At 39.2% G+C, this 13958-nt stretch overlaps 1 protein-coding gene across 18 annotated transcripts in view; it reads left to right on the top strand.

Moving 5' to 3' along the window:
- Window positions 1-13958, top strand: part of TANC2 (tetratricopeptide repeat, ankyrin repeat and coiled-coil containing 2) — a 354211-nt gene that overhangs the window by 290809 nt on the left and 49444 nt on the right. For all 18 annotated transcript variants that reach the window (XM_045814340.2, XM_045814338.2, XM_045814336.2 and 15 more), the window contains 2 exons: window positions 5574-5740; window positions 9067-9674. In XM_045814340.2, coding sequence (XP_045670296.1) covers window positions 5574-5740; window positions 9067-9674 — 775 coding nt within the window. The remainder of the gene's footprint in view (window positions 1-5573; window positions 5741-9066; window positions 9675-13958) is intronic.

Here is a 13958-nt window from a genome sequence, read left to right as displayed (position 1 = left end):
AGAAGTACAAACCACATAAGTGTTCCAGTTACTAGCCCTGACATGGGAGTTTTTGTTCCAGATGATTTCAGCCCACAGCTGTTTGAGTAACCCCTACCTGTCTGATGCAGCACTAGATAACTGGAATAAACAATATTTTATGTAACATCAAAATACTTAAGAAAAAATTTAACAAAAGATGTATAAGACCTCCACATTGAAAGCTACAAAACATTGCAGAGTGAAATTAAAGAACTTAGTAAATGGAAAAAATACACCATGTTTGTAGATTAGAATTTTTCCCCCAAGTGGTCTGTAGATTCAACATAATCCTAATGAACAAAAGATTAAGACATTTCACAAAAGAAGATACACAAGTGTGCCTACAAGCACATGAAAAGGTGTTTAACATCATTAGTCATCAGGAAAATGCAAATTAAAATCACAATGAGACACCACTTTACTCCCACTAGAATAGTTAAAATTTTTTAAGTCGAACATCAAATGTTGGTGACAATGATAAGCAACTGGAACGCTCACACATTGCTGGTGGGAGCACAAAATGGTACAACTACTTTGGAAAACTATTTGGCAGTTCTTTGTAAAGTTACATATAAATCTGCTTTATGACCAAGAAATTCTATGCCTATGTATTTAACCCAAAAGAAATGAAAACATACATCTATGAAAAGACTTGTGCAAGACTGTTCATAGCAGCTTTATTCACAGTAGTTAAAAACTGGATACAACCCAAATGTCCATCAACAGAAGAATGGATAAACAAATTGTAGGATATTCACTCAGGGGAATACTTCATAATTATTAAAAAGGAACAAACTAATAATATACTCAACGAAGTAGATGAATCTCAAAATCATGTTAAGCAAAGGAAGCAAGTGTATATAGTCTATAGTGATAGAAGAGTGATTGCCTATTGACAATTGACTGGAAGGGAACCTAAGGGAACTTTCTGGAATCATGGAAATGTTTTATATTTTGATTGGGATGTTAGTTACATGAGTATATATATTTGTCAAAACTGATCAAAGTGTACAGTTAAGATCTTCACAATTAACTATAAATAATTTTATTACAATAGCTTTTAAGATAGAGGATTTTTAAAGGTAGCTGAATCTTTCTTTTCAGGAGAGTTCAGTGGAAAACACATTCAGTTTAGATTCAGAAGCTAGAATCCAAACTGTATATTTTTCTTTTAAAAAATGAAAGTCATGGGGCTCCTGCGTAGCTCAGTCGTTTAAGCATCTGCCTTCAGCTCAGGTCATGATCCCGGAGTCCTGGGATCAAGCCCCACATCAGGCTCCCTGCTCAGGGGGGATTCAGCTTCTCCCTCTCCCCCTGCTCGTGCTCTTTCTCTCTTGCTCACTCTCTCATATAAATAAATAAAATCTTTTTTTTTAATGAAAGTCAGTATTTTCACAATACTTTAAAGTTCTACAAGTGTGGTGACTAAAACACATCCAGGGACACCTGGGTGGCTCAGTTGTTTCAGCATCGCACTCCTGATTTCAGCTCAGGTCATGATCTCAGGGTTGTGAGATCAAACCCCACATTTGGCTCTGCACTGGTCATGAAGCCAGCTTAAGATTCTCTCTCTCCGTCTGCCCCCCCCACGCACATGTGTGCATGCTCTCTCTCAAAAAAACAATTTTTTTAATAATAAAAAACAACATACAAAACAAACGGAAAAGTTTTGAAGTTTCCTGGTGAGCTTTTGCTTCAGCCACCAATATGCAATGAGAGGAGATACTAATTTGCTATCACAACTCTTGATCCTTGGGGTTGTGAGTTCAAGCACCACGTTGGCTAGAGAGCTTACTTTAAAAAATAATAATAATAAATAAGGAGCAGCAATCCTTTGTTGGTCCCCAATTTTTTTAGAATTTTTGTTTCTCTGGGGCACCTGGGTGGCTCAGTCGTTAAGCGTCTGCCTTTAGTTCAAGGCGTGATCCTGGGGTCCTGGGATCGAGTCCCACATCGGACTCCTCCGCTGGGAGCCTGCTTCTTCCTCTCCCACTCCCCCTGCTTGTGTTCCCTCTCTTGCTGGCTGTCTCTCTGTCATATAAATAAATGAAATCTTAAAAAAAAAAAAAAATTTTGTTTCTCTATAAAATCTTTCAAAGCTACTGATGATAGAGTATTTATTTAAATGGCCTGCAGACATTTGGAAATGATCATGCAGAAGCATTCTTGTAAGGCTAGTTGCATTTGAGAAGTGAAATCTAAAGATCATTAAGGCTTCATATCTTAAATTTATAATTGAGATACCTTATCATTTAGCAAAGGAAAAGGAAATTTTTTAGAAATACATCTCATTGTTTTATAATATTAGTACTATTTGGAAATCCTTTGCATTTATTCTTCTGAACCCTAAAAAAGGTAATCTTAAATAAACATGATGTCCTTATTTCTTAACAGGTGAGATATTTTTGATACTTCCTTCATATCACCTGTATTAATAGGTGACTTTTTTTAAGATTTTCTTTATTTTAGACAGAGAGAACATGATCAGGGGAAGAAAGGCAGAGGGAGAGGAAGAGCAAGAAGCAGACTCCCCACTAAGCAGGGAGCCCAATGCGGGGCTTGATCCCAGGACCCTGGGATCATGACCTGAGCTGAAAGCACTTAACCTACTGAGCCACCCAGGCACCCCAGTAGGTGACTTCTAAGTAACTTCTTCAAGGAAGCAAAGGAAAAAAAAGGGGTGGAGGAATAGCCAAGATTGAGAACTATATATAATTATCTTAAGTGGGACATATTTCCTTTTAAAAAAAAAAAGAAATGCTGGGGCGCCTGGGTGGCTCAGTCGTTAAGCGTCTGCCTTCGGCTCAGGGCGTGATCCCAGCGTTCTGGGATCGAGCCCCACATCGGGCTCCCCCGCTGGGAGCCTGCTTCTTCCTCTCCCACTCCCCCTGCTTGTGTTCCCTCTCTCGCTGGCTGTCTCTATCTCTGTCAAATAAATAAATAAAATCTTTAAAAAAAAAAAAAAAGAATTAAAAAAATAAATAAAAAACGAAATGCTATATTGTCTACTTTACTTATGGCATAAATAATATAATCTGAGAATTTATGCAAATGAAAATTTAGTTTTATTAGCATTTGGATTATTTCATGCATTAAAATGTCCAGATCATAACTTAGAGCATGTTCTTGATCTTTATACTTAAGAATGTGTTTGAAATATTTTTCCCAAAGAAAATTCCAGCAGATGCATTATCACCAGACTTTTTCTCCACTTCCAATCATGGCTTTCTGACAAAGGAGTCTGGGCAAAGTTAAGGGAAGTATAATTGAAGTTGGGGAGGCAGTGGTGTGCTGATAAAATTTTAACAGCCAACTGGAGAAGGAGGGCTTGTAATATTTGCCAGTTTCCACTGTGTAAATAAATATTCCCACCTCGGCCAATTTCAGGCTACCAGCTGCTTAACAATCAGCTCTTAAAAATACTGCAGTGGGTTCTCCTGGACCAGTACAGGATGGCTTCAGTACACCACTTGGTGGGGCAAGGTGATGGTGCCCAGTAAGAAGGGAGACATCTATTACAGCTGCCAAGCAGAATGTAATTAGAAAATTCCTCCATGAGGGGCGCCTGGGTGGCTCAGTCGTTAAGCATCTACCTTCGGGCGTGATCCTGGAGTTCTGGGATCGAGCCCCACGTCTGGGCTCTTCCGCTGGGAGCCTGCTTCTTCCTCTCCCACTCCCCCTGCTTGTGTTCCCTCTCTTGCTGGCCGACTCTCTCTGTCAAATGAATAAATAAAATCTTAAAAAAAAAAAAAAAAAAGAAAGAAAGAAAGAAAATTCCTCCATGGACATTAAAGACACAGTTACGCTTATGGGTGCCATGGTCCTCAAAATCAAGAACATAAGAGCCCCCAGTTTTGTTGGTCAGTCTCTTAGTTCCAAACAACTTTTTTCTCTTCCTTAATTCTTTAGACTCCCTATAGGAATAATGTTTTTTCTTAGTACTATGTCATCAAGGATGCCATTTCATTAATAATCCTTGTTAATAGAGCTGGAATCCATAGTTCATTTCAAAGAGTCACCAGATCAAAACTCTTCATAATTTGAGAACTGACTTATGATATTGAAATTAAATTGCTGTAATATAAAGCTTGTACTTTGGGGGGGAAATAGAAAGTTTTATTAATCATGGAAAAAATCTGCATATTTTCAAATAGAAAACCAAAACATGTATTTTCGATTGGTCTTGACTCTTAAAAGAGCCAATCTCGTACAGAAGTCCACAGACTTTTCCTTCTGTCCCAACTTCCTCTTTTCCTCCTCAGATATAACCTGTGTTCCTTTCAGGTATCCAGTGACTCCTTTCTTCCCCCTGCTTTCTTCCCTTAAGAAGCTGTCAAGTCCCACTAACCACAGTTGATCCTTAAACAACCCAGAGGTCAGGGGCACCAACACCTACATGGACAAAAATCTGCATACAATTTGTGACTCTCCAAAAACTTAACTTTTAATAGCCTACTGTTGACCTCAGTCCTTACCAATAACATAATCAATTAATACATATTCTGTATGGTATATGTATTATGCAATGTAGTCTTACAGTAAAGTAAACTAGAGAAAGGTATTCAGAAAATCCTAAGAGAAAATACATTTTCAGGACGGTACTGTATTTATCTAAAAAAAATCCACATGTAAGTGGATTCAAAGCCATGTTATACAAGGGTCAAATGTAGTAATTTTTACTTATTATTTGCAATTCATTTGTACTAAAGGGTGCATTCAACCTGGGGGTTTTTTAATCTCTAATTTGTTCACTGTGGTTCAAGAATCACTAAGCATTTAAAGAGAGTGGAAGCCTGAAAACCCACGAAGCCTTTTTCTACAGCCTCGCCCTGAAAGATTAAACTGATTTTGTCAAGTTAGGAGAGTATAGAGTTCAGGGGGGAACTAAACACAAAAGTGGCAGATATTTGTCTTTCCCATTGACTCCTTCTTCCTGGGAAGATCACACAAGGGTCTGGTCCCATTGAAGCTGCATTAGGTACAGTCTAGGAAGCTGCTCGTTCTGTAAGATCTTGAGATCCAACCTGCCTAGTTGAGATTTCTCTCTTGGCTGGGATTCCTTTTCTCTGTTCCACACCCTTCCTTCACACTACACATTTACATGAAGCCTTTTTGGGGGTGGGGGTGGGGGGTAAAGGGGAGAATTCCCAAAGGAACATGTGACTCTGTTCTCTTTAATGCTATCAAAAAAAACCAACACATTCTTTTCAGCGTTTTCAAGTATGGGAGAAAAATGAATTTCCATGTGCAAATTTTCACAAGTGTCATGTTCAGGCTGTCTCACAACTGATAACATGGGGGAGAGGATGGTGATGGTACATACACTTCATACATTACATATGTAATAAAACTTTCACCCCTGGTAAAAACAAAATGAATTCACTAGATGAATTATTCTTTGTCTTTATAATAAATTATGTACCCTGAGCATTTAGTAAACACTCAAGAGATCTTTTCTAATTTTTTTTTCCCCAGATATGTGATCAAATACCCAAAAAGAACTCAGTTATCCACTTGGTAATTACTAAGTAATCTGTTTCTTTCTATCTCAGAGAGAAAAATCCCAGATGAAGATTTCATCATCCTAATTGATGGATTAAATGAAGCAGAATTTCACAAACCGGATTATGGGGATACAATTGTTTCATTTCTGAGTAAAATGATTGGAAAATTTCCTTCTTGGCTCAAACTAATTGTAACAGTTAGGACCAGTTTACAGGTATGTGTTTGTTTGCTTTGGGACCATAAATTGTTTCCCTTCAAGAGTGCTTAAACAGAAGAGTTCTAGATCCTTGTTCTAGATGATGAGTTTTTTTAAACCTCCACCATGTTCTAGAGCACTAGCAAGAATAATTCCCAAAGAGTATATATCGGCAGTGAGACATCAGATGATCTAGAGAGACCAGTCTCTGTATATGACTCTCTTACTTCAGATTCCCATTCCCATTGTTCTGGATAAGTTTTGATAAAGTGTCCTTCAAAATCACATGAAAAGAAAGTCCATTTTTCTAGACTTTGTCCTGAGCTCAGCAATGCAGATTAAGTCCCTAACACTCTAATTTGCTGTTTGACTTTTGTTTTACTTTTTTTTTTAATCATGTAATGCCATGCAAAACCCAGTTCTGTCTGCCATTTAGAGTCAGATTTTCTCCTTCCCCCTCTGCTTCAACTCGAACAACTTTTCTATAACAGGACGGTTATATTTCCCCTAAGGATTATTGGCAGTATTCAGATCGCTCACTGATCACTTAATGGCCTGGAAGAAGGACTAGAAATGTAGGACTGAGCCTGCAAAGACATACGGGCTAAGGATAAATGACTTCACCTAATCTCTCACAAGATTACATAAACCTTGTTCTCATCGTAGCTGAGTCTGTATCCCCTATTCCTTACATATTCACACTTGGTTTGGAACAGAGTTTCTCGACCTTTCTTTGCCTAACCATTGCCTTGCTTGATGAGCGTCATGGCCTCACATATTATATACCTATCCCTCTGTTTTGATACAACCCACTTGTAATAATTACTAGGGTACAGAAAACAATCTCTCCTTCCTTTTCCCATCTCCCAGGGACTTAGTAGTATTCCTGCATGTTGACCAATTAGCTTTGCTGCCTTCTTTGATCAGAAACTGTGCTTATAATCCCGGCCACCACCTTGCAGATGTTTGTTATTAATCTCAAAGTAATTTAAATTAAAGAATGTGGATGAATCAATGTAAATGCATCTTTACAACTAAAAATTATGTAGTCTACCATTACTAGTCAGTAGCTTGATTATTAAAGATGAAGAATGAAAAAAAGAAACTTCCAGGAACACAATCTCTGACTAGTTTTACTAAATGTGTGCTTAGGAGATGTTATCCTCATTTGTATTTTTCCATAATGCCATGTGTAATCTCAGAAGACATTTTAAGTATGACTTGATGAGCAGATGACTTTAACTTTTCAGCTATGCCAAAGGACAGGAAAAGTACTATACATATTAATCTATAAAGTCAAAATTTCAGTGTCCTCATAAATCAAGACCTGTAATAACTTCCCAGATACTTCATTCACTTCGACCAAGAATTTTCTTATTCAGCTCTGACAGTGAAATAATTCATAGATCTTAAAAAAAAAACCCTCATATCCGATCATTCGTTATTTCCATAGACATCTCTTAAGTACCTCAAGTGTGTCAGGCACTTTCTAGGAGCTAAAGATAGAACAGTGAACAAGGCAGACTGTATCCCTGCCTTCATAAAGCTTATATTCCAGTGAGGAACACAAACAAAACCTAAGTGAAAAATTAAACATATAGTAAAATTTTAGGTAGTATTGGTGTTATGAAGACAAATAAAATAGGATAAAGGGATAAATGCGGATGATAGTTATTTTAGATAAGGCCATAGGAAAGCCCTCTCCAAGGAATCTGGCAAAATAATGAGATCTGATTTACCTTTTTAAATGATTTCTTTGGCTGCTAGCCGCAAAGATAATAAAATGTAGGGGATCAAGAATAGAAGCAGTATAGGCGAAAGGTGGTGGTAGCTTAGACTAGAGTGGTCATGGTAGGAACCCTGTGAAGTGGTCATATTTGGACTATACTTTGAAGGAGAATCAAAAGAACTTAATGATGGGTTGATTGTGGGGTGAGCAAGAGAGAAGATTCAAAAGTGAAACCTGGGTTTTTCATGAGCAGTTGGGTAAATGCCAGTATGAGGAAAAGAGAAAGATCACAGAGACCTATAATTTGGTGGTAGGGTTAGTGATAATGCGGTTTATTGACATGGGAAGGTTGTGTGGCAGGGGGTCAAAATTTATTCTGATTTGGTTATGTTAAGTTTGTCTATGCAACATCCCAATGTAAATGTCGAGTAGACAAAGGTATACAATGACAGCTCAGGGGAGAGGACTAAGCTGGAAACACAGGTTAGGCCTCATCCACAGATAGATGATATTTAGAACCATGGGACCGAAGAAGCTGTTGTAGGGAGTGAGAGTGGAGACCCAAGTCATGGATGCACTGAGAAATGAAAGAAGGGCCAGCTCAAAAGGCTGGTAGGAGTGGCCAGTGTGCTAGAGTAAAACGAAGGGATGTGCTATGGAAGCAAGCCATAGAAAGTGACTTGAAAGGCATGATCACCTCTGTGAAATACCACTGAGAGGCTGAGGAAGATGAGCCCTGAAACATGATTATTGGGTTTAGGAAAGTGAAGATTACGTAAAACCTTGACAAGAACCATTTCAGTGAAATTATGTGGTTGAGGTCTTATTGCAGCAAATAAAGGACAGAATGGGAAGGAGGAACAAGAGATAGGAAGTAGGGAGAACTCTTCTGTGAAGTTTTGCTAAAAATGGGGACAGAGATATAGGATAGTAGCTGGGGGGAGAGATTGTTGTATCATTTATCTGTGTGATCCAGTAGAGAAGAAGAAATTAAAGCAGAAGAAAGCGGATACTTACAGGACCAAAGTTTATATGCAGATAAGATGGAATCCAGAGCATAAGTAACCACAAAGCCCTATCACCTCTCCCCAGTATAATTTCCAAGAGGATCACCAAGGTACCAAGCATGTAAGAATTATTCCTTTGGGCTAAGGCATCTCCAAAAAATCTTCATTAAAATGTAGTCATCTTATTAGGGAGGTTAGAAAGGCACATTTTTATATGGCGTTCTTAGAGTCCTCATGCATTTCTCTTACTGAATCGTACTTTGACATTATGTGTTGGTTTACACTGAGAAAAATTACAACAAAAGTTATATGGCACTCCATTTTCCCTTTATGTTAGGAGTGTTATTGAGAATATTGACCATTAAATCATTCTTATAGTACCCTTTATGAAGACCCATAAAAAATTACCTCAAGTCTCGATATTAAGAAAAATCATGTCCCGTCTGTGCAACAAATTTGTTTTAACCTATGGATACTAATACTTGATCATATTTCCCTCTTTGGCCACTCGGAAGTTTAGAATAAATGTATGGACCTCAGAGTGTATCACAAGAGTTAGGGGAAACTGAAGGTCTTTCTGTCTCTCTCTCTCTCTCCATCTGTTTTAGGAAATTACCAAGCTGCTGCCTTTCCATAGGATTTTTTTGGATCGACTAGAAGAGAATGAAGCCATAGACCAGGATCTGCAGGCTTACATCCTGCACCGGATACACAGCAGCTCAGAGATCCAGAATAACATTTCACTTAATGGCAAAATGGACAATACTACATTTGGCAAACTCAGTTCTCACCTTAAGACCCTCAGTCAAGGGTCTTATCTATACCTGAAACTCACATTTGACCTCATAGAGAAAGGCTATCTAGTGTTAAAGAGCTCTAGCTACAAAGTCGTTCCTGTTTCGCTCTCTGAGGTTTATTTACTCCAGTGCAATATGAAGTTCCCAACCCAGTCTTCCTTTGACCGGGTGATGCCTCTCCTGAATGTGGCAGTGGCCTCTCTGCACCCACTGACTGATGAACATATCTTCCAGGCCATCAATGCTGGTAGCATTGAAGGCACCCTAGAATGGGAGGATTTTCAGCAGAGAATGGAGAACCTCTCCATGTTCCTAATCAAGCGCAGAGACATGACTCGTATGTTTGTACATCCTTCTTTTCGAGAATGGCTTATCTGGAGAGAAGAAGGAGAGAAAACCAAATTTCTCTGTGATCCCAGGTAAGCCATAGACCTGTAATAAGCAATTCTGAGCCTATTTTGTATTGATTGCATGGAGCATGGGTATTGAAAGCAGTGAGAAGTGTTCTTCATTGAACATTTCACACAAAGGAAACATCATCTCTGTTTCTTCTCAAGACAAGACTGTAATGAGGTTAATTTATTTTCTCACAATGTTATTTCCATAAGACTCAAAATCTGTGTAGATATTTAGAATACCCCCCCACCTTCCTATATATCCCTAAATAATTTTCTTTGTGCTAGTGAACCCAGGCTATAATTAATCTAGCCATTTCATAGACTTCCTCAGTGTTCTTCCGATATGAAGAAAGAATTGATAATATTGTTCATCTCTTTGACTTAAACCAGAATCACTTTAAAACTGCAATTGCCTTTTAAATGCCATTACCATTTTTAAAGGCACCAGTAACTAACCCCATTGAAGCCCAGCCAGTGCTAAAGTTTATGCTGGAAAATGGAATCTTAAACCTCACAGCTGAAACAGACCTGAAGAGATCAGTGGCCTAGCTGCCCTCCCTATAGGTGAAGAAGTTGCCGTTGTCCCCATTTTACAAAGGTCCCCTTTTACAAAAGCCTTAAGATGCTGAATCAGTCCTGGAACTCATCAAGTTAATAGGTGGGGGACAGGAGGAAGGACTAGAAAAAGAACGGCAGATACGTGGTATGTACCACCTCGCCCCCGCCCTGCAACATGCACGCCCAGCACACTTGCCGGATGAGCTTGACCCTGACTTACCGATCTTTCTCAGCTCAACAAGCCAGACTAGATGTGAAACTGTTTCCCATTCTCTTGGGTAGAGCCCATCTCTAACATCCCAGTGGGGCATGCTTTCTACTCCCCACTACCTTTTTAAAAGAATTATTCCTTTAACAAAGTTGGTTAAATGTTGAGGGATTGCTCTCAAATCAGAGCTATCCCTGCCTTCCTGGAAACAAAGAAGACACCGACAACATAGCTGGCAAACGCAGAACTTATTCTGGCTTGGAAAGAAGAGAGGCCAACTTTGTGTCTCCGCCCGTGACTCATCAGAGAGACTAAACCTCTGTGACCATGCCTGGGGTTTTATTTCTCTCCTGGCATGTTCTTCACCCGGCCTTATTGGACACAACTGTGCTTGTGGGCATGCTGCTCAGCCTGCTTCATGCCAGTTCGTTAGAAAATTAGTTCCAGATTCTGATGAAGATATTAGGCCAGGCAGTAGATTCTGTGGTATTTTCCCTGAGAAACTTTTAAAGAAACAAGCTATAGTGGAAAGAACATGGATTTTTTGAGTCATTATCTGCATATAAATCGTATTTCTTCTAGGAACTGTGACCTTTGGAGAGTTTTATGTTTCTGAGACAATTTTCTTATCTATGTAAAAGAGATAATATTTCCTAAAGTTGTTGAGAACTAAATGAGGTCATGTAGTATAATACCTAAAAAAGTACAGAGTACAAAAAAAGTGTTCAAGGAATATTCTTTCCCCCCCCCCACTCACACCTTTGCAGTAATAGACCCTTTAGATATATCTTAACTAAATCCTGTGGCTAATTGGATAGGCAGCAGTAGTCTTCTGCTACTAGCACTTGGGGGTACAAGATTTAAAAAAAAGAAAACGGAGTCTGAGTCTCTTCTATGAATTGTATGACATTCCCAAGAGTATTTTATTATAAATCCCACTAGTACTGCTACAGTGCTTAATACATAGAGTTGGCAACCACATATTTAATAAAAAGAGACCAATCTAGAATTACTCAGGAAAACTTTGAAATCAGTTTCCAAAGAAACTTTGCTAGTTGATCTGCTCTCTCTCTTCCTGGAACATTTCAGAGAATTGAATGCTGAGGTCCAAGGCAGCCAGGCTACCACTGAATTAACAGAGTCCTTACAACAGATAAAACCCTTAGGGGCTCCCAAAGGAGAAAATATGGGATTTTGCAGCCATATCATGACTTTACAGGCTTACCTTCTCAACATGATTTATTAACCAGAAGCATTTGGGCAACAAGCTGATACACTGGGACAAGGAAACACTTCTAACTTCAGATGCTATGTAGTCTGTTCCCTCATGATTGAATAACATGCAGAGCTGCTGAGGGATCATCATATATCACTTAATGACAGAGAGAATAAAATAGTAGGACCAGGAGTTATCAAAAAAGCTTCCTTACATTTCATGTCAGTTGGAATTCAGCCTTCTACCCAGCACTGTCTGGCACTAGCTTTGTTACTCAAGTATTGATGTCAGAGTTTGAGGCCCCCTGGGTCAATGAGATGGAAATTCACTAAGAATTTAATGCTATTGGCAAAGCCCAAGCTGGCCTTTCAAAGAAACTGGCTGTAATTGCTTTCCATTTCAGGCAAGTCTGATTAGCAGGACTCTTTCAAAGCAGGGTTTGTCTTTGTGGGCTTCAGCCTCTACTTCCTGTACGTTCCCCGTCTGCTCTTCTGTTTCTCCCCAGTTTCTCTCTAGAGCATCGCACGTATTTCAGTAGACCAGAGAGACCAGCTCATTGCCTCTGAAATCACCCTGTGTAAGCCAGTGCTGACAGGTGTAAGGAGAACTCTCAGAGGCAACAGAACATCTCTGTCTCTTCTAGTCCATCTTCCTGGGCTTTCGACACTTACTCGTTCACCCTGAACTTGCTGACCTTATTAGGGAATTAGACACAGATGAGAATATTCTATACTGAAGCCAAAAAGTAGTTGATCTTCATCAGAAATAGGCCACCCACGGAGGTACTTCTGCTAAGCTGAAGAGAGTCAATAATCTGAGGATGGTGCTGGAAAGAGGAAATAGCAGAGCAGACGTCAGTGCTACAGCTGAGATAGAGTTTTCCTTATTTTAAATATCAGTCAGCCTGTTGTCAGAGAACTGACATCTCAGAGAGAATGACCTAATGTTGCATAAACATATAACTGTCACAGAAAGAGATGAGTTGTAGACGTCTTTTCTCAGCTTGGTAACGGGATGGGTGTGTGCGTGTGTGCGTGTGTGTGTGTGTGTGTGTGTGTGTGTACACCAAACTGTAAGCAGAGCATCACTGAAAAATTTTTTATCACATCAGAACTTCTAAAGTTTTGGATTTGCATTCTGGATGAAAATATGCCTCTTGAAGCCCTGACAAACCTTAGACCTCACCACCTTATTCTGCTTTCCATTTCCCACTATTCATCACTGTCATATCCTGTCATACTCTGAAATTAATCCATTTTATATTTTATTCCCTCGGGCACTGAGATATCAGATTAACTCACTAATCTTATAAACTAATCTCTGCTATTATGCTAATAAGAGGGAGATAGCAAACCCATTTGAAGCAACTTGTGCATTTCAAGTAAGGCATTTGAGAAAAGAAGTCATCAGTCTTTGTTAACTAACCTATTGATGACTTTGATAGTTGAAACTTCAGGCTGGGAGAGTAAACAGTTGGGGGCTGCCAGCCCTGTGCTGCTTAAGATTTCTGCAGAACGTTAGGCTAGCCCTGCATGAACCCCCATTCTTTTTTCTTTGTTTCCTTTTCTTCACAGTATCTAGCCTCCCCTTCCATAGGAACAGCTCACAGATCAACATTTATATATATACATATATACAGGAATATATATGTAAGATCTTTATATAAAAATCAGAAGACTCCGTTGCCTTATTTTTAACTGTTTGAATAAAACACATGAGGCTTGTGAACTTTGTTGAGTACTGCACCACTACGACCTAATGAAGTTATGATTTGGGAGCCTCGTTTGGGTTGACCTGATTTCCTCAAAACTAAGAGAAGCAAACTTTATGACGGGTGAAAAAGGGGAAGGGCTACACAAATCCTGTGAGGATAGTTGGGTACTTACTTGCCTCCCTGTGACTAGAGTTGATCTCTTATAATACATGGTCTGTTGAGATTTTTCCTAATTATTTTGGTCATGTTAGTCTGTGAATTACACATTGGAGACCTGATGCTCCAAAATCCATGCCACAAAGCAGACTGTCAGAGAAGAGCGATTTGCCTAAAAGCAAAAAGAAGGCATTCCCCCTAAAAAGGAAAACTAACTCAGTGCAGAGGGCCTGCACAGCCTGACTTCTTACAGAGTACATGGGTCTGAAATACCCACAGAGTGGTGAGTTGCAGGGTTAAGGTGATTCGGATTGTTCGTTCTAATGCAAACATGAGCCTCCGGGCAGGATGACATTTAACCTTGCCCTTGCTAAAGCACAAACTCTAGGTTACTGCTGATAGCCACTGCAGGCTCCTAAAACAAACCCTTAAATTGAGAATAGGTTCTGCTTT

Source organism: Ursus americanus, chromosome 23 (genome assembly GCF_024610735.1).
Source record: "Ursus americanus isolate L20-20 chromosome 23, mUrsAme1.1.p, whole genome shotgun sequence".
NCBI lineage: Eukaryota > Metazoa > Chordata > Mammalia > Carnivora > Ursidae > Ursus > Ursus americanus.
The sequence above is the reverse complement of the archived record's forward strand: the minus strand, read 5'-3'. Positions and strand labels throughout refer to the sequence as shown.